A 21,065-nucleotide genomic window follows, 5' to 3' on the forward strand; every position below is an offset into this window, starting at 1 on the left:
AAAATCTGCTGATCTGCTGAGGTTTCTATTTCTGCAAGAATTCTACTCTCCTCTGGCTTACCAGAGAATCAGAGCACTGCAATGCATATTGCACTGGCTTTTGAAAGAAACATTTTTTTAGAAAATATTGGGCATACTTACAAAAAAAAAAAAAAAAAAGTACATCTAATAGTTAATGTTTTTAATAACCAAATACTTAAATAATAAAGAAAAAAGACTCAAATTGACAATTTTATTGCTTTAAAATAACATTTCTTTTTCTGTTTGTTTGTTTGTTTGTTTGTTTGTTTGTTTTGATGTAGTGGAGATTTAGCTTTTGAAGACAGTTTATGTCCTGAAAATATTCAATACCAAAATGCATCTATTACATAAACATGAGGATTTGGCTTGATTCTCCTAAACTTCTCTTTTTCTTGACATCACCTGCTGTAAATAAACCCCAGAAGCTGACTCCAAAGCTCTCCATAGCTGGCTATGTGTGAATTATTCCCTCATGATGGAAAATAAGATAGTCACCAGGTATGTTAACTTTTTGCTGATGTCTCCTAAATTCATTTCACACACTTCACATGGGACAGCTTAATCACAAAGTAAAGCTATCTTTTAATTATATATCAACATAATATTTTGTTCCAACAATTAACATTTCTGTATGCTGAGTTTGCAAATGTCAACAGTCATAGTCCTCCCCAGGAGAAAAAGCAAAGATAACTGGTGTCATGTCAGCTGCCTGAATTGCTTCTTTCTTGAGTACAATGAGTGAGATTTACTAATCATCCTGTCATAAATATATATATATGATATATATATATATATTGATATATATATATATATCATATATATATATACTTATCTAGTGATAATAAGAGAGGCCATACCCAGAGTGATGGGGCTGGGCTCAGCTATCAGCAGAAGAAAGCAACAATCTCTTGCTGCCCAGACCTCCTACTAAGTTTATCCAACCAGCAGAGAAGGGGGGTTCCCTATTTTTTTTCTGTTGTTGTACTATTATTGTAGATTAATCTGACTGTCACATATACTTATGGTCACCTAAGTTTTTAAATATAAAACTGTTCTATTCTACATTAAAAACATTATCACTCTATAGAATTCAATTGTTCAGGCTAAACATTTTCATATTTGTGCTTTACCCCAGGCTGGCTTTTTTAAAGCTTTAGCTAAAACAGCCTTTTTAGAGAAGATTTGCGCAAAGTAGACAACTATCAAATGTATGATGACTGTTGTACCAATTTTTTTGAAAGAGCCTTGAAGCACTACCATGAGACTTCTGAAACATCTCCTTATTTCCTGACAAAAAGCCATCCTATTAAGCAGAAACATCGGCTTTTGGATTCTTAGCACTTACTTAATAGAAGCGTTACAAGCTTTCTGTTCTGATCATAATCCTAATCCTATCCATCAATACTCCTTAAGTGACAACATGCTCCTAGATCTACAAGGAAAGTTTTCTGTAAGATCTGCATATCAAGCAATGGTGGCAAAACCCCAAAGTCCTTGAGTCAAAAGCAGAAGCAAGCTGTGTTCTGGGTGCAGTACAGACCATATGATTTTGTCTTGGCTCTTCCTGATGCATGTTAGTAGTTTTAACACTTTTTAGCCCCTATTGCTGAATAAAGCCTCTTTACCTTGCTTGAAAATCAAGTCAGCCTGACTTCCACTAAATGACCTTCATAGTATGTTACATATATAGAAAAAAGGAGATGCAAAACTGAGTAAAAGTTTAAAGGATAAACTTCAGCAGTGGCATCTCTTACCAGAGTTTTGAATCCTATCTTATGTGACTTTACACTCAAATTCCTCTCAAACCGATCAATGGCATTATCTGTGTTTAAAAGGTCTAAAAATTTCCCAAGTTCTGCTTCCATAAATAGGTATCATACTTCATATTCTATTGAATCACTCAAGTTTTAATTGTGCTGAATGGGAAAAATGGCAAAATACAGGATAACCACATTAAAACTGAATACACCTGGAAACATGCAAGAAGAGAAAAAGGGTAAGGCACTGGTACTGTTTCATCATACCCTACATATACTTAAGCATACTATCTTTTGCAGAACCCTTGGTGCTCACATCCATCTCCATAAACTGTAAATTACATCACCAAAAATGTCCATGGAAATAATTTTTCCACCATTCATACAGTCAGTGGCTTCCTTCAGTTCCCTCCTTTTGCCCACATGCTCATGGGTGGACTCCCACCCACAGCCCCAACCGTGCTGCCAGCCATATGCTTGCCATTCCTGACCTGTCGAAGCCAGTCAGCCAGGAATCCACGGGGTCTAACTTAACATGCCCTTTGCATACTTGCTTAATGTTTTAAGCTCCAATTAGTTGCAATTTATGTCCAGTATCACCCCACTAATTCACAGTAAAACCTAGGGTGACCTTTTTGACCAGCCAAATCTTTCAAATTACCAAGCCAGACCAAGCAAGAAAAGTGCAATGGTTCTGAACAACAGCAGGCAAATCTCATTAGCAAATCTCATTTAAGTTTAAATATTTAAAATAGTGTTCAAATATTTGGTAAAGTTCCTATATTTTAAAAATATACAGTTTCTCCATGATGTGACTTGCAACATGATGCTCTACTCTGGAAAACTTCTTGTGAACAGTGGAAGATGTTGTCTTTGCCTTAAGAGATTTGCAGGTTAATTAATTTGCATTATATTGTGAAAATTCCTGCTTGTAGGAGAATTTCAGTAATATTGTGTGCAGTGTGAAGATAAGTATTTCATCTTTATGTTTAAAATGTATTTAACAACTCCATCCACCTTCTATGCCCCAAAGCAAAAATACCTAGAAGCATCTAAATATTTCAAATGCAAACCAATAGTAGGCAATTACAATGGTACCTTAGTAAACTGCCTTCTAATAAGTAAATTAGACTCATGTACTAAATATATCTTCAGTAGTCAAAGGGTAAAATCAGTTTTGATTAATTGCAGATCACATCGAATGGCCAATTTTAATGCCTTTCCAAAGAATAAATGGGAGGAATAGAAAATGTTTCCTTTCAGCTGTGTAAACAGACTATTATTATTTTTTTTAATTAGCATTTCAACATAAAATCAGCATGAAATCTCATCTTTCTAAACACATGTAATGGCCTTTAGCTGAGCACATGCTTAGCTTCACACAGAAAGTTTGATACAACTTTTAGGTATAACTTTATTTTAAAAAAATGCACAGTTAAGTCAGTGATTCCTTAAAACATACAAGTCCATGAAAAGCATACAACTTATGATTGTAGTATCTGGGTCAAATACTAACAGAGAATAGCAAAGACTATGGATTAAAAACTGCCTAAGCCATATGAATAATAACAAAGAATAGCAAAGACTACGGATTAAAAACTGCCTAAGACATGAATGATGATGTGAAAATAATAAAAATTGTATGTTTATAAGTCAAAAGTTTGATTCTTTGCATTAGGATACAATAAAGGCTTCACTTATCTCTGGCTTTGAAGAGATATGAGAAGATGAGTGAACTGTCAGTGTGAATTAATGTTTTGTCATAAATATTTATAGCCCACAGAAAACAACTGCATGACTCTAAGGACTGAGCTAATTAGTTATAAATTGCATTCTAAACATATCAACATAATTCTTTTTCAGAGGCTTTGGCTTTCAATATGTTGATATTAATATACTTAGGTTGTAAATAATACAACAACAAAAAAATCTAAACCCAGTGAGTGAATGTGAGAGGTTTCCTTTCCACTTACTAGGTCTACCCTCAAGGTTACTTTTGTAAGCCTTGATAAGTGATGATTCTTTTGTTTCAAGTTTCAAAATTAAAACTATGAAGCATGAATTCATACTAATAGTGAACTGCAACCTAACATGCCAACATCAGTTAGGAAGATGCATGCAGTGAAGGTATTGACAGGTTTGATGGGAGTTTCCAAATCTCAGGGTGTTTAGACTCATTTTTGTAACCATTTGAACACAAAGTAAAAAAAAAAAAAAAGAAGCACGTGTAGGTTGCAAGTCCCAGATCTTTATTTATAAAGCAATAAATATTAGAAGCACAAATAAATTGCACGGGTGTGTAAACAAACTGTACAATGACTGAAGAGTTCAGGAAGGGATGCCAGAAGACTCCAAGAAGCATATTGTCGTCATCCTGAGTGGGAAGTAAATTGAGGGAAAAGTGCTTAGAAGCACTTGCGGTGGACAATGGATGGACCAGCTTCATCGTACTCCTGTTTACTGATCCACATTTGCTGGAAGGTGGACAGAGATGCTAGAATGGAGCCACCAATCCATACAGAGTACTTGCGTTCAGGTGGGGCAATGATCTAGGATGAAGAGAAACAGCAAAATCCCCTGTTAACAGTTCCGTTACCGCACAACCAGCTCACATCACCAGCATACCAAGCTGCTAGGTATTTCCTTAAGTAAGAATCTCTCTGACATCGCATACTGATCTTCAACAGCTGGAATAATTTACGGAATGTTCTTTAAGAAAATTTACAGGCCAATTTGCCTGTTTTCCAACACTTGCTTCTCATTAATATAATTACGTTGATTAAATGGAAAAACTTCTCATTTGTCCATCAGCTGATGATCTCACTTTTGAGTTGCTCCTATATCCCAATTTAATGACAAGGACATTTTCCCCATCCTTATCCATATATTACAGTACAAACTCCTCACCTTGATCTTCATAGTGCTAGGAGCAAGTGCAGTGATTTCTTTCTGCATGCGATCAGCAATACCAGGGTACATTGTTGTACCACCTGAGAGGACGTTGTTAGCGTACAGGTCTTTACGAATATCAATATCACACTTCATGATGCTATTGTAGGTAGTTTCATGAATACCAGCAGATTCCATACCTTGAGAAGAAAAACAGCAGATCAATAAATTATACATGAGGTCTTTGAAAAGAACTCTCAATATTTCTCTTAATTACTAATATGAGCTTCTTAACTTTTCTGTTGTAAAATTACTTACCAGTAAAAGTTATAGAAAAATACAAGATATGGAATTTCAGAACTAACTTTAGTATTATTTGTTAGAAAAGCTAAGAATCATAAAGCATATGCAAAGGAGACGCACAACATACATTAAGAGGTAGACACACAAGATAAAGTCATTTACTATGTGGCGATGGGAGCAAGTTACACATAACAGAAAACATGAGTACCAGGTTATGTCAGAGTCTCACAAAAAGCTTTAGTTGAATATAGTAAGGATGGTAATAAGAAATTGAAAACAGTCAAAGTAGAAATAAAAAACGACACTAGTAATTTCCTTTCTTCAGCCTACCTGAAATTCAGAGTCTATGCCACTTATAAACATCAAGGCAAGAGACATGGGCCAGGATATTAGTACTTGGTGATAAGTAAAAAGAAACTAGAAGCAAATGCTTGTAGGTTGCATTCCAATTTATAATTTTAACAGGTGCTTCCTGAAAGAGTTGACACTAGATATACAGTAACACGTCAGCTGATGAACAACTGCATTTGTTGCTCAGTACTTACAATATAAGCATTTGCTATTATCCGTCAGCTGCACCTACAAGCAGCAAAGATAGCCATCTTGGCCACGGCAATGTTTGATTTCAGTTCAAGTAAATGTATGTGTCTTCATTCCATCTTATTCTCTCCCAGACATTTTACTTTGTCGTGGACTCGGACAATGGTTTAAGTGTAAGCTTTACAAACACGGCATTGAAAGCTGTTCTTGTCATCAGCAACGTGACAATATTACAAATGTACATTTTTTCACTAAAAAAATTTAAGTCTAAAACCTGGTCCTAGAATTGCAATGAGAGCCCACAGCTCAGCTAATTACCAGCTGGTAATCATATTATGCAGACCTAACGGGGAACAGAGAATCTAACTCCATTTTTATGTTTTGTGCCAAATTTAGATAAGAAGGGGAGTGGGGCACCTTCTAGATCTTGTGATTCATTCATAACTCCTACTGAAAGGAGAATTTCCTGGGAACACTTACCAATAAAGGATGGTTGGAATAAGGTTTCAGGGCAGCGGAAACGTTCATTACCAATAGTGATCACTTGGCCATCAGGCAATTCGTAGCTCTTCTCCAGAGAGGAGGAAGAGGCAGCAGTGGCCATTTCATTCTCAAAGTCCAGTGCAACATAGCACAGTTTTTCTTTGATATCACGAACGATCTCACGTTCAGCTGTAGATATACAGAAATCAAATCAAGGTTTGGAGAAACAAAACACTAGAGGAAGATGGGCCAAGGGAGACATGAGGAATTTCACAAAAGGGCAAAGTTGGAGGACCGACCTGTTGTCACAAAGGAATAGCCACGCTCCGTGAGGATCTTCATGAGGTAGTCGGTCAGATCCCTGCCAGCCAGATCCAGGCGCATGATAGCATGTGGCAAAGCATAACCTTCATAAATAGGTACGTTGTGGGTGACACCATCGCCAGAGTCAAGAACAATACCTGGGAAAGAAATTGTCAGAGACCAGTTGGAATCACTCACCTATGAAATGCTTCAAACCCTTACAATACAATGAACAGTAACAAAGACAACAAAACATAGCATTTTTCAGGCAGCATAAAGCAGTATCATTCTGTTTTAGCCAGTTACTGCCATACAGGTCTTACCAACGTTTGCTTTTGCATTTGCTTGCATAGATCCTGCGCGTTTGGTCAAACGTTCCCATAAAAGAGCCGTTCTGTATGAATTTTAAACTAATCTGTATGAACAGCCTTCCACTACAACACTGAGCACCAAGTGTGTTTGCAACAGTGATCATCTTGATCTAGTAAACGGCATCTTTTGGGCCCAGTTTAAACTGGTGTAATACTCGTGTTAACTGCAGTATCTTCATAGTAATAGTTCCTTGTTGACATCATAATGCAGACAAATCCATGGGCTGTTCTTTCCACAGACTATTTTGTACTACCTTTTCTGCTAATGTTATCTTTAGTCACTATAATCTTAAAAAAACAAAAAAAAAAAGTAATCTGCAAATTTGATTTACTTTTTTTTTTTTCATATTTGGAGTGGGAAGGAAGGGAGAGGTGGGTGATCCTGAATCAAATAAAATCTAATGGTGTGTTTATTTTACCTGTTGTACGACCAGAGGCATAGAGGGACAGGACAGCCTGGATTGCCACATACATGGCTGGTACGTTGAAGGTCTCAAACATTATCTGGGTCATCTTTTCACGATTAGCTTTGGGGTTCAAGGGGGCTTCTGTGAGCAAGGTGGGGTGTTCCTCAGGGGCCACACGGAGTTCATTGTAGAAAGTGTGGTGCCAGATCTTTTCCATATCGTCCCAGTTGGTGATGATGCCATGTTCAATAGGATATTTCAAAGTCAGGATACCTCTTTTGCTCTGTGCTTCATCACCCACATAGGAATCTTTTTGACCCATGCCAACCATAACACCCTAAAAGAAGAAAATACAGAAAAGCATGATTTGAGGAAGACAACAATACAGAGCCCAAACATTATACCACAGACGACTATGCTGTTTTCCAGAAAGGCATGAACATTTGTGCCACTGAAAGGTTGTTTAGGAAAAATGCACTTCACTAAAATACTAAGTCAACAGAATTTGAAGTTCTCTCTCAAAATCTGTTTTCCTTTAATCAGATAAAAGCATTTTCCCCCTTTTTTGTTTAAAACACCATTTATTTTTAATTACCTCTTGTGGTCCAAAAGTTTGACTGACAGTAAACTGCACCATATCATGAGCAAGAAAATACAGATACAGAGATGTACAAAGAGAGTTTATCAACGTGAAGATAGGGAGTGGAATAAGTCTTCTAGTCAAAAAATACACAGCCAAAATGGCTTTATTGCTGTGATGGCTCAACAGCAAAGTACTCGCAAGAACAGAATATAAATTCCAGATGTTTAAAATAATAATATATATATAAAAAAAAACTTTTTAACATGGAAACTGTAGGACAAAGAGTGCTGTTTTCCATAAGCTGAAAGACTTTTCACAAAATAGGGGAAGAATGAAATAGGAACAGAAAAAAGGAGACTTGGAAGATGGTAAGAAGGCAAGATCAGACAAGGCAGAGGAGATTCAAGAGTTTGGAACACGGGACACTGCATTGGATGGGTGGGTGGGAAGGGCCTTAGACAAATAGCTTCATGCACAAATTGGGCCAGCAGAGACACCTTTGAGCTAACACCAGCAGCACATCTGGCCTAGGGCATGGAGCAGGCAGAAGCTTTGTAGGATGCTGGGTTTGGGCGCATTAGGAGAGAGGACAGAGTGAGAGTGGAGGGAAGCTGATGAGTCTGAAATAGCAGGGGTAAAGGGCGATAGTGATAGAAAGGAGACAAGAGAACCAAAGAGGGGAATTCAGGGAAGCCCCAGAGAGAACTGGAAAGGCATCAGCACAAGGTGAGAGCAGAGAGAAAGGTAAAGTGTTAGGCGCAGGACAGAAGAACCAAGGAGCGAGGTGACTCCTGGGGAGCGGGGCGAGCCCCGGTGCCGTCCGAGGGACGAGCATTTACCTGGTGCCGGGGGCGGCCCACGATGGACGGGAAAACGGCCCTGGGGGCATCGTCTCCAGCAAAGCCCGCCTTGACCAGCCCCGAGCCGTTGTCGCACACCAGCGCGGTGGTCTCCTCGTCGTCACACATCGTGGCTGAGCGGCGCGGACCTGCAAAACAGCGCGGCGGCGCCTCCAGACCCCTGCGGGCACGGCAGCGCGAACCCGGTCCCCAACCCCGACCCTCGACCGGCCCCGGGCGCCCGGCACCTCCCCGGCGCGGTGGAGGCGGGAGGTCCCGGGAAGGTGCAGCGGGGCTCGGCCACGCTCGGGGGCTCCATCAGCCGCCTCGTAAGGCCCCCCCGTGAGGCTTCCCGGCCGCTAACTCGGGGCATCCCCCCGGAGCACGGACCTCAACGGGAGCGTCGCGCCCCGTCGGGCGGCTGGCGCTGCCCGGGGCGGGCGGAGGAGGGAAGGGGGCGGTGAAGGAGCCTCCCCGTCCCCCAGCGCTACTCACCGGAGCGGCGGGGGCGCTGCCGAGCGGAGGCTGGGTGCCGTCCCGGCCGAGAGCCGCCGCTTTATAGCTGCCGTCGGGGCCGGGGCCGCGTCGGGCCGGGGCCGGGGCCGCCGCCGTCTCCTTATTTGGCCGGCGCCGCGACATGGCGGTGCGGCGCGGCCATGAATGGAGCAAGGCGCGGCGCGGCCGCACGGCCCATGTAAGGCAGGCGCGGGGCTGCGCGGCCCCGGCCGCCGCATGGCCAAATAGGGTCGGCACCGGGCCGCCGGGGGGACGCCGACGGAGGGAGGGAGGCCCCCGGGCCCTGTGTGTGGCCCCCGGGCTGGGCGCCCTCCCGCTGCCCGGCGCAGGTGGGCCCGCCAATGCCCCCTTCGAGGTGGTGAGGATGTCGGGGTCTTGCCTTCCGTTTATTTCTTTTCTCAGTGAAAACCCAAATCAGGCCAAGTTGCTGTTTAACCGACGGTCCAAGCGTTACCACTTTGATGGTACCCACTGAGGCATGTCTCCTCAGGAAGGAGCAGCGCATGCTCAATTTCTTTTGAACCTTGAGCACACATGGGCAGAAAGCTCGTGCTTCTTGGCTTTTGGCTGGCAACATCTACAGCGCAAAGCGGGAGCTGTTCATTTACATTAACGTACAGATACTTAAACTCTCCGGGTTTGCTCTTGTAATGCACACTGGGCCAGTAATGCATAGTGATATGTGTGAGGCCGAGGAGAGATGGTAATAGCTTGGACAAAAAAAAAAAAAAAAAAAATGTTATTAATGTAATGTGGCAGTTGTTTTCCTGCTCAGTTGTTGAAACATCCACATGGATAATTTGTTCCAACTGTGGAACCTAGAAAATCCACGTATCTTCAAGGGTTTTGTTGGTTTTCACTTTTTGTTCTTTTTTTTTTTTCCCAGTTAAAAATAGATGGGAGAGGCATCCCTTGAGTGGGCTTGGCCTGGTATGCAAAGGCAGAGATTGTCAACGTGTCCCAGAGGAGCTGCGCTATAACACAGAGTACAGCGTCCTTCGGGCGTGCAGCATGTGAACCACCCAGTGCCTGCCTGTGTAAGACACAATGAGAAAATAATCGAGGTTTGGGGCAGAAGGCAAGGGTGGGATATAAAGGTCAAGAGGGGAACGCAGTCAACTGGATCAACTGCTTAAACGCAGGTCAAGTTAATTAGATGTCTGCAAGGCGTGACATCCATCGCATGGTTGTATACATCTTCAGTGCAGTGGAAACAAAGAGCCTGTGAATGCAACCCAACCTGCGATTTGGGGAACTTGGAGTTCTTCAGTGTAAGAGCTGTCATTGCACTGTGATTAGGCTCTAACAAAGGGTACAAGAACTGGAAAACCGCTTCTCATTTCTAAGCAGTATCCAAAGGGGGCGTCAGAGTCTCTTAAACTTTAATTTCTTCTGAAATTGGAGATCGTGGAATGAGTTTCCTCATTTCTAACACAATTAATGAGGTGGTTAGCTCCACCCCGGCCCCAGTTTATCTTGGGGTTGTGCCCAGTTATGAACACAACTCCGAGGCAGATGTGGCGACAAACTTCTTGGCCATTGTTAGCTCCTGCTTTTCTTTAAGTGCCCTGAGGAGACACAGCCAGTTTCAGGTGAGACACCATTTGTGTATAAAGATGTGCCTGTGTATTTTATATATGCATATATATAAATATATATATATATATTATGCAATTTATTTATTTTTTTCCCCTCACCAACCTGAGAAAGGAAGGTGTAGGACTGTGAAACACAGTGACCTAACAAGGTCAAACAGGGAAGGACTGTGCTCCAGCGCTACTGCTCTGAGCCAACTTTGTCTCTTAGTTTCCTGCTATTGATGAAAAAATCACCCAAAATCAATAGTAGTGGGATAAAGACTCCAAATTAATCTGTATCTATCTAAATCGATTAAACATGGTGTTAAAATAATAATAATAATAATAATAAAAAGTTGAAAATATTTTGGTTATTTATACCTATATAAATAAGAATTCATACTTATATATGCCAGGCTGTATACCACAGACTATGTATGCAGAGAGTACTATTTCAAGCCCAAAAATGCCATACACTGCTTTAAACTAAAAATTAAGTACATTTTAATCTATCATAAATTGCCACATATAATTTAAATCTCATTCTTTTTTTTTTTTTTTCCCTAGCACATCTTTTCTACAGAAACCATATAACATGAGGGATTGGCCAGCCTCACCAGCACTAGAGATTAGTTTACAGTGTTATCTCAGCTGTTCCTCCATTCCGAGGTGTTACAGTATTTACATAGAAGCCTGCTGCTGATAGCTGCATTGAATTCCTCCCCAGTCAGACCCTCCCTGCCACATCCTACATTCCCTTTGGCTAGAGAGAGAGACTCTATTGAAACTGAGAGAAAGCCAGCTCTTGCTGCAGAAGTGACACAAAACAGCCTGTATTTTCTTGTTTCCTTTATAACTCAGTATTGGCTTTCTCTACCCTTTCCTCCAGTTTTAGATTTCTAATCCAGGAGGAATCACATCTCAGATCTTCATGCATTTGAGAGCTCATCAATCTCTCTCCTCCCATCTCTCTCTCTCTCTCTCCTTTCTGTATACTGCAAGGTCAAATGAAAGAGCAGAATACGATGCACATAAATCCAAAATCACATCTGCTTCCACAAAGCCATTTGAAAAGTCCCCAGATAAACTTATACCTTTGGCCAAAACAATCTTTCCTTTCTGCACCAAAGTGCTTTTACAACCTCAAATAAACAAAACAAGCAAACAAAGAAACAAAAACCTACTGCAGTGTATTACATATCATCCAGAGGAAAAATACTGTAGCATCTGACAGACCAGGGTCCCAACAAGCTGTATACATTTCTCGTGGACATAACTACTGGGAGGCACCCCAGCAACAAAGGAAAAATCAGCAGTATGGGGTGTTAGGACTGCAGGCAGATCTGCAGTGGACCTAAGCTGCACATGCCCTAAAATAGCTGGAACACTCAGGAGCATGAGGTCTCAATGCCTACGCAATATTAATGGTGTAGCGCAAGTCCTATGCGCGATACATGCACACAGGCGAAACTGGATGTGTTACTTAACTAACAAGACACTGCTGTGACTAGAGCCAACAGAATACAAATAGTTGATTATTAGCTCTTATCTCTGCATGCTAAAAATACAAAAAACAAAAAAAAAAAAAAAAAAAAAACAAAAAAAAAACTGCAATCTTACAATTCCCCCAAATCCTAAACTGCAATCTTACAATCCCCCCAAATCCTCACAATCATTTTTCAGCTTTGGAATGAAAGAAAAAGAAATATCTTAAAAGTAAAGCCTTGATTCTTCAAACTTCAAAGCATCAAACACTACCACTGAGCTCAGATTTTTTACAGTAGTTAAAACTGCAGTCAAAAAATGAAAGTGTGTAGAATTCCTTTCACATTGTTCTTTTATTATCTGAGGTTGTTCCAGTAAAAACAATAACTTTTCATAACATATCAAACCACAGCATTATTTTGATTTCACAGTACAGCATATCCTGACCTAGTAGGTCTTAGAACAGAAGACTTCTGTTCTCACTTCAAATCTACTATTTCTAGATCCAATGGATCATGACATATAAAATCTGTCCTAGCACAGAGCCGAATGTTACCTCTCTTAAACCTCAGGCCAGTGTAATCTTTGGAAGAAATTTTATTTTTTCAGAAATAAGAAGCAAATACCACTCTGACAGGTTCTGTTTTGTCTTGTGACAGCTGTTTTGAGTGATACATGCTTTAGAAATATAAGAAGCATTGCAGTAAGAGTCTTATTGATGGGCAGGAGTCCTGATGTTAAACATACAATATATATCACGAATATCACTGTCATGAACAAGTCACTGCCATGAAGGAGTCAGATGTGGTTATCTATGCCTGTGTAGCTATGAAGATGTCTCTGTGCTATGCAGATATACACAGAGAAGCCATAATCTGCAGTCACCACCACCAAGTTTAAGTTGCTCCCTGTGAAATCCTATTACACATTTCCAGTCAAGTTTTGAAACTCCAGAGTAAGAAATCTTTCTCCTCTTCAACTAGATGATAGTTTCCCAATTTAATAATCACACTGTCAGGCAAGCTTCTCTAGAGAATTCATTGAATAGTTCCTCTTCTCAGTTATGTCTCATTCACCCTAGTGATAGTCTGTGTCATACTTAATACATTCCCTGTCTTCTCAGCATTTAAAGCCTTCACATAGTTGCAGGCTGTTATCATCTCTTTGAGTCTCTTTCTCTCACTCACTCATGTACTGCTGCACATCTATAATTAACCTAAAACATCTTAAGTGTGCTCTGGAATGATAGAATAATGAGGTGGGCACTGGGAGGTAGAGATGCAGCTAAAGCGTCTTTTTAGGAAGCTGAGAGAAGTAAGAACAGGCAACATAAATAGAGGTGAAAGGAGCTTATGCTGGGAGTCTGACCATCATGAATCATTACTCTCCGCGTGGCACTTAAAAAGAAAGGCAGAGACTCTCACTCCCATTATAGCCCCTTTGCAGCAGAAAGAGGACTCAGGGAGAGCCCAGAGACTGTAAAAGCACTGGGCCAGCACAGGAGGAATTTCTTGCTTCCCAAAGTGGTGGCTTCTTATGAGCCACAGCATAGCAGGTATGATGGGTAGGATGCTAGCTTTTCATACTGTGAAGACTGCAGGCTGCTCTGAAATAAAATACAGCCTGGGGAAACTGCTACAGTTTAGTCTCCTCAGGCTGTTGTATGCACTGAAGGACACGGAGTAGTTCAAGAGGACAGAAATACATCCCAAACACTTCAGCTGTTTGCAGCATGTATCTTGGTTGCCAGTTCTGTGCAGTGTCTCTGAGAGATTACCTGCCTTACATGAGAATGTTGACAGGCAGTTTTTCTAACAAACTCCAGGTCTCATTTCAGCAGGTTTTTTGTTTGTTTGTTTGTTGTTGTTGTTTTTCTTTTTTTTTTTACTTAGAAAAAATATCTGACCTGAACACCAGGAAAGGTGGGACATGAAAAACACTTTTGTAGATGTTTGTTCAGTGTCACCCCATCATCACTTGATGAGTGTCTGCCTGCTAGTACAGTAGCAACAAATAACAAATCCAAAGGCAATGGGCACTTGCTATATGGAGCAAGGGTGGTTTGAAGATCTTTTATATGAGGAATATTTCCAAAAAATACCAACGCTTAAGGCTAAAATCTACCTAGCCAATTAAAACTTGTAACAATTTTTATTTAAACTGCATTACCTTCTTATACGTGACTGCAAAAAGCTCAAATTTGCAAAACACTTACCCAGCGAGCATAATGGAGTGACCTGGGACCTTAGCAGGTGTTTCATTCATAATGTGAATTATGTACCTACGTACTTAAAGGTGACAAAGGAGATCAGTTAGAGACAGAGAGAAGACAAGAAAGCAAGAGAGACTCCAAAAGTGGCAGCCAAATGCACTTCCTCACCCTGATTTATGTCTCATTCCACCTTCAGTCTCCTCCAAGTTCATTGCGCTCCTGTTTTTTGCCGTAGATTCTGCACCTGTCACAGTCTATAGAAAGTGATCAGGACCTCATAGCCTATCTGTGTATTGCTTTTCAAATTTAGTATCACAACTGCTACCATACCACTACCATGAGTAGTTGCAAATCTATTACCAATGACCTCTTCTGGTGGTGTTTCTAGCACACTGCCATAACCTTTAAATTTAATTTATTTCTCTACTGCAAGTCCTTTTGCATGGTCTCCAATTCACAACCACCTGTAGTAATTCATGTCAAAGCCAGTTTCTAAAAACTTTTCAGACTGTTTCATACTAATAATTGGATCTTTTCCCTTCTTCACTGCTTCTAATGTTCCTCCCCTTCATTGAATTCCCCTATTTTATTTATGATTTTATCATGTTCCCCCATCTTCTATTTCATCACACTTCTCATGTAATTCCCATCTTTTTACATATTTGAGAACTTTATGCTCTCCAGTAGATTATTGTGTCCAGCCGTCTTATGTAAGATGATAAGAAGATAAGAGAAATGAGGACTCAAACTATGTAGGGAAAGTTTTCCAGAGAAAAAGGAAGCATACTTCTCTTCTTCCCCAACTAACATGCAGTTGTAAGACGATGAAATCTAATACATGTATCTTTTCTTTACTGGCATATTGCTTAGGATTGTCTTATTTATAACCCACCACATTACTTTGGTCTCACCAATCTATATGAGCTGTCATTTGAAATCCACTACAATGTGCAGAGTTCAGTAATCTGAAACAAAAAGAACCTGAATCTACCAGCTGCTGGAAAGGCTTGTGTGCTTTTCCAGATTGCCTCTCAGCTGCCTTCTATTTTTCAGAATCAACGACAGATGTCTCAGAATTACAGGAAAAGCAACAGTGAAGCTGTCTATCCAAATTGCATTCTAGCTAAGGAACTTTTAATGAATTTGTTCTCAAATAGGAATACATAGGGCTCTCTGAATCTGTGATGTACACTGAAAAAAAAATAAAAAAAATGCCACAATTGACAAATACATCCATCCCAATAAATTCCGTTTTACAAGTCTGATGAGTTCTGCTGCTGTAGAAGGAAAAAAAAATGAAAACTATAGATTTATTTTTCAGAAGGACAGCATCTGAATCATCATAAACAAAACATAAGTCGCAAATAATTGTAAAACAACGTAATAAATCATAATCACAAAACAAAATATTTTAAATGACAGAAACTGTACTTTCTGTTTCTGAGTATTTTTAGGGTTTTTACCTTTTAGCCAAATTCAGTAGAAAAATATTTTTATCTCACCTTTTTCAAAGGATGGAAAAATTACTAAGATTTTGATCATCAAAATAAAGATTCTCTGGACTCTTGCTGACCATTCGGATCCCTTAAGTATTAACTGACTAGCTAGAAGTTTGTAGGAGTGTAGACAAAACTGTTATTTTTTCCACAAAGCAGTTTGATAAAAAGACTTTATGCAATAAGAAAAAAATACCAGAGATGTAAATGTATATATTGTTGCTACATATCATGGTGCAAATGTAAATTTTATCTACTTTTTACAATTTATTTCTCTTTATGTTCAATTAGAATTGAACGGAAAGATAAAGCAAACACTGGACTAATATTTTTTCTTTCATGGTGGTATCATAATATGAGTAGATATTTTTGTGCTGGTAACAGATAGGATACTTTTTTTTTTTTTTTTCCTACTGGCTTTTGTGAATGATTAATTGCACAGAATGTTTTATAAAGAATATACAAACATTTCCAAAAATAATTTCCTGTAACATGTTAAATCTTCAGTAATGTGGTCTTAATTTCAGTCCAACATTCTCATAACATGTTGAGTACAATTCAGAAAGTTTCATACCAGACAGACATTTGTCATTTTAACAATAAAATGTGTAACACGATAACAGTACTGACATGTACATAACAGATTTTTCAGATCTCAGAGAGCATTTTCTAAGCTAATCCTTTTGCGTACACACAGGGTGAAAAAATACCATAGAGAAGAAGCAGAGTTCAACTGAAGTGAAAATAGCAAAACCACATTTTGAGCCATTCTAGAATGCTTGGCGATGGAAACAATTTGAAGGCGCTAAAAGGGGATTACTTGTAGGGTTTAATAATTTCCTAAATAGTATTCTAGAATGACACTGGGGAATGTTTTCTAGTAGTATTATTTTATCTACTGAAGAAAACAAACCAGGGTGTACCTCATTTTTCTTGTAAAGAAGCTCTGTTTTGGACAAGGCTAAGCATTTACCAGGGCGTTAGCAAGAAGTTTGTACTGTTTCTTCTATACATGTCCTGTAAATAATCAAAGGATTTCACACTTTGGTTCACATGCTTCATAATTATCACAGAAAAATGTAGGGTTGTTTCTGGGTTACCTCTAGAACAGAATGCTTGATTTCAAATGTATTAGAACAATTTGTTCTAGTTAAGCCATTCTTAACTCAGGAAGACCCGTTACTGGCCCAATCAACATTGTAATTACTTATGCTTGCTATATAAATATGAATTTGGTGTGATTTTTCTTTCATTTGAGTCCCCCTGGCTGTCTTGTTTTCATATTTTCTTGCATATAATAGAATGGCACTTCTTTTTCTTCACATACAACTGACTTCAACAGAGATATAATGATGTCAGTCAATCAAAAAATCTGGGCTGTTTTCTTTGTACTACTTGCTAGAGATGCACCTTCATTAGACTGTATGACATTTTGAAAGGCAATGTAAAAATAAATAAATATATGAACTATGAAATATTAATCATGTGATGAGATACCAAAATACTGGTGACACATTTTCAGGTAAAACTCATGCATATTTCACCTGAACAAAATCTCTCAGTCAATATTTCATTTCAATTTATTTATGGACTTATCCCAACTTTTAACTTTTTTTCTGAATTTGTCTAGATATGCAGTCAGTGGATCTGCAGGCCAGGTCTATAATTTCATACTAATGTACTGATGTTGAAGACAATGAAATTACATAAAATACTTGGATTTTTTCCTGAGTAAATATACATTTTATTTTAGAATCTCACAGTTTGTCCAGTAAATTATTCCTGTGCTATAAACAGACTGGGTTGGTGTTAAGATTCACTGAGACCTGACATTAAACAAAAACAAATTAATAGCTAAATAATCCTAAACTGTTTGAAGTCAAATTTAAATTAGTATTTCATATAAAGATGTTCAATGTATCCTGCAGATAAAATAAGAGCTGTGGAGCCACACACTTGCATTTGAAAAATCTCTCAGGCATAGCTAAAATTTGTGTTTGTTGTCATTCTTCCTGTAAGAATGGCCTAGACAGAAACTGTCCTGAATCTGGGAACAACGATCGATTCAGAGGAACCATTACAAAACCTGGAAAAAAAAAATAAAAATAAAAAAAAACTGAAAAAGTGCGTTAGACTTGAAAGGTTAAATGAAGATTTAAAGAATAGGTCACTTACCAAAAATCTCAGTGACTCACGATCAGAGGAAGTACCAGATGGCATCAATGAAAATCTCATTGGCAAGAAGTTCACCATTTAAGTCGTTTGGGGAAAATGTTGCTGAAAATGCATTTTTAGTCTGTTGCCTTAAGCATAGTAGGTGCTCAGGGAAAAAAAAAAAAAAAAAAAAAGAAAAAGAAAAAAGTCAGTTTAATGGTTCATAAAGGGATTACTTCCCCATTAAGTAAGTCCTAAAATAGTACACAAAACATAACCAAAAGCAGTCACCACAAAGAAAATCTAGATACTTTTCTATTCTGTTCTTTCTGATACTTTTCTGTTCTGTTTCTTTCTATTCACCAAAACTACAGGCCATGTTGTTGTCTCCAGAGGAATTACACTCCCCAAAAAAATGACAGTTCCGCAGTGCAAAATATCTTGGCTAGACCAAGATACTGGACAGATGTCTGACAAAGCCTGACATGCACAAGTCAGATAGAGCGTACTGCCCTTCAAAATGAGAAAAAAATGGCCCTAGAACAAGGAACTCAGTTAAACTCAGTAAATAAAATGAAAACTTGTATGCAGAATGAGTTTGCTAAGTACTAAGTCAGCCATATTTTACAGAGAACACTGGCACACAGACAGGGTCTGGCACTGACGTTATTTTCCACTAGAGATAACCAGGACTAAGGTTTCTAGGGATTCAAGCTATATTCAGACTGACTGACAGAGCTAAAGGGAAAATAAAGATAGCATGTTTACTTAACTTTGCTTAATTGCATGACGCTTGGAGACCACATCTGCCATGGCCTTGAGGGCACTTCCAGCCCATGCTATGGTTGCCCAGCAGCCCCTGGTTCCCCCCCCCGTCTGTGCCCAGGCCCTCACATCAGCCCTGGGGCCATCAGCCCCTGTCCCAAAATGCTGTGTCCCAGCTCTACAGCCCTGCTCTGCTCAGCCATGGGCCCCTCCAACCGGGACAACCCATGGACTGAAGTTGGCACAGCACCATCCCCATGACCCTGCCCAACCACATCCCCTCCCAGGGCCAGGTCTAAGCCTGTTTCCCCTCACTATCCTTGTTCTTGATCCCCAACTGAACTTTGTGTCTCAACTCCAGCCTTGTTGCTATGGGCCTGCTGTACACCAGCAGATGGACTTCCCAGCTTGACCTCAGACTCGACTCATCATCATAATGCTCCGTTATGGAGTGGAGTATGGATACTCCATCTGGACTCTTGCTCAGATCTGGATCAGATAACCACACCTATCCTGGGCCTCCCTTAGGCCTGGGACCTGCCTGGCAAGATCCCTGCCCTACCCCACTTGCAATGTTGTCCCCTGTGGCTCCCCATCCTCTAAGGAGCAGCCAGCTCAGTGCTCTCTGATATACATGGAAACTACTACATTCAGGTTCAACTGGCCACAAAACCAACCTGTCCTAAAATGCCATAATTACTGTCTTCAATTTGCACCCAAAGAATGTAACCTAATGCGGTACTCATTGCTGGCTGCTTGCCTGTCAAGATGCTAATTAGAAACACCTGACCTCATCCTCTTATCCATTAACAAAGCACAAGTGTTTTCAAGGTGGCAGACTGACTCATTTACAGTGCTTCACTCCTCCTTGTGTAGAAGCAAGGGCTCAAAGAGAAAGTCAAGTGTATTTTTAAAAGTCTTGATCATGTGCCCAATGTATATATTATTTTGTGTCCTTTGTTCAGAAACTGTTGTTGTTAGTCATATCAGATACAGATTATTCCTTCTGTAGTGAGTTCATAAAACAGTATTGGAGACTACTAAACTCAGGATGAAAATGCCAAGTACTTATTTTACTAAAAATAAAGCTGTGTAATTCATGGTTCTGAAAAAAAAAAAAAAAAAAAAAAAAAAAATCAAAATACACAATAATATAAAATATTCAAATATATGTTTAAATTAAGTTCAAAATGTATATTATCAAAACCATGCGGGCTCATCTATTGGTACCTATATTTTCACCAAGAGCTCCTCCAAATTTTTACCGGGTTACAAGGTAGCATACCTAGTCATACGCAGCATTTAAACCTATACGTATCTCTGTCAAGCATAACCTAGTACAAAGGCTGGGCACACATCATGATGGTAGTTCCCAACAGTGTTCAGAACATGTACTGGATTTTGAGATGAAATTGCTGCCTTTAAATTATTTGGAGTCCCTCTTAATCTGTCCCACTGAAGTTATTCTGCATAATGACACACAAAAATCAGAGGATCAGGAAAAGAATATAAAGTTTGATAGTACTGCTTTGAGGTTCAAAACACTTAACTGGCAAATGGAGGGAGAGTCCTGCTTTACATAGACATTAGGTTAAAAAAATAAAAGATGTCCAGGACACCGGCAGCCAAGTATACCTAATGGATTGCAGAGTCATGTTTCATCTCTTTTGTATTCTCTCCCTTTGCTTTTTCATACCCAGAGGTCCACATCCAACAGAATGATGGAGAAATTTATCTGTTAAGCTTCAAAGGCATTACAGTGCTTAGGATGCTACCTAACAGTTGAAGAGAGCATTAAATTTATATTGCACATCCCAGCAGAGTATTCTAATCTGTAATAAAAGGGAGAAGCAGTTGCCTCTTCTCTATATCCACCTCCTTTTCTATGCCCAGGTGCACTTAATAATGAACTCCATGACAGAAACAGTAAAGAATAAGCCCTGTATAGATTCTCAGGAGGAAAAGATACAGTCAAGCTCTACAAGAATTTCAGGTTCCGTATCCCAAATGAGCAGGGCTTCTATCTGCCAGATACACCAGCTGAAGCATACCAACTCCAGAAAGGAGGGGGGGTTTCAGACACATCACAGAATTAGTGCTTCTAATACATTAGCTCTAAAGGTCTTGTCATTACTTGAGCTTTTTCTAGCAGGTTCCAGTGCCTAAACCATCTCATACATTTAAGGTGGAACCAAGACATCTATGTCAATTCTCTAGATTTCTATCTGAGTGACAGATAACTAAAAATTAGCTACTTCAGCACCTCTAGCCTTAATTTTAGCATACTGCAGTTATTTCATGGAACTAGCAATTTAAATCTATGACGGCTTCAAAATACACTCAATTTTAAAGGTGAAGGCCGTT

At 39.5% G+C, this 21,065-nt stretch overlaps 1 protein-coding gene across 1 annotated transcript; it reads right to left on the reverse strand.

Moving 5' to 3' along the window:
• Positions 1-4,006: 4,006 nt before the first annotated feature.
• ACTC1 (actin alpha cardiac muscle 1) lies at positions 4,007-9,146 on the reverse strand. The gene is made up of 7 exons (XM_035326802.1): positions 8,992-9,146; positions 8,497-8,645; positions 7,087-7,411; positions 6,293-6,454; positions 5,991-6,182; positions 4,686-4,867; positions 4,007-4,327 (listed from the first exon to the last, which is right to left on the reverse strand). Exons 2-7 carry the CDS (start codon positions 8,623-8,625, stop codon positions 4,184-4,186), a joined length of 1,134 nt encoding a protein of 377 aa, XP_035182693.1. The 5' UTR covers positions 8,626-8,645; positions 8,992-9,146; the 3' UTR covers positions 4,007-4,183.
• Positions 9,147-21,065: the final 11,919 nt, after the last annotated feature.

The sequence above is a fragment of the Oxyura jamaicensis genome, chromosome 5 (genome assembly GCF_011077185.1).
Source record: "Oxyura jamaicensis isolate SHBP4307 breed ruddy duck chromosome 5, BPBGC_Ojam_1.0, whole genome shotgun sequence".
Classification (NCBI taxonomy): domain Eukaryota; kingdom Metazoa; phylum Chordata; class Aves; order Anseriformes; family Anatidae; genus Oxyura; species Oxyura jamaicensis.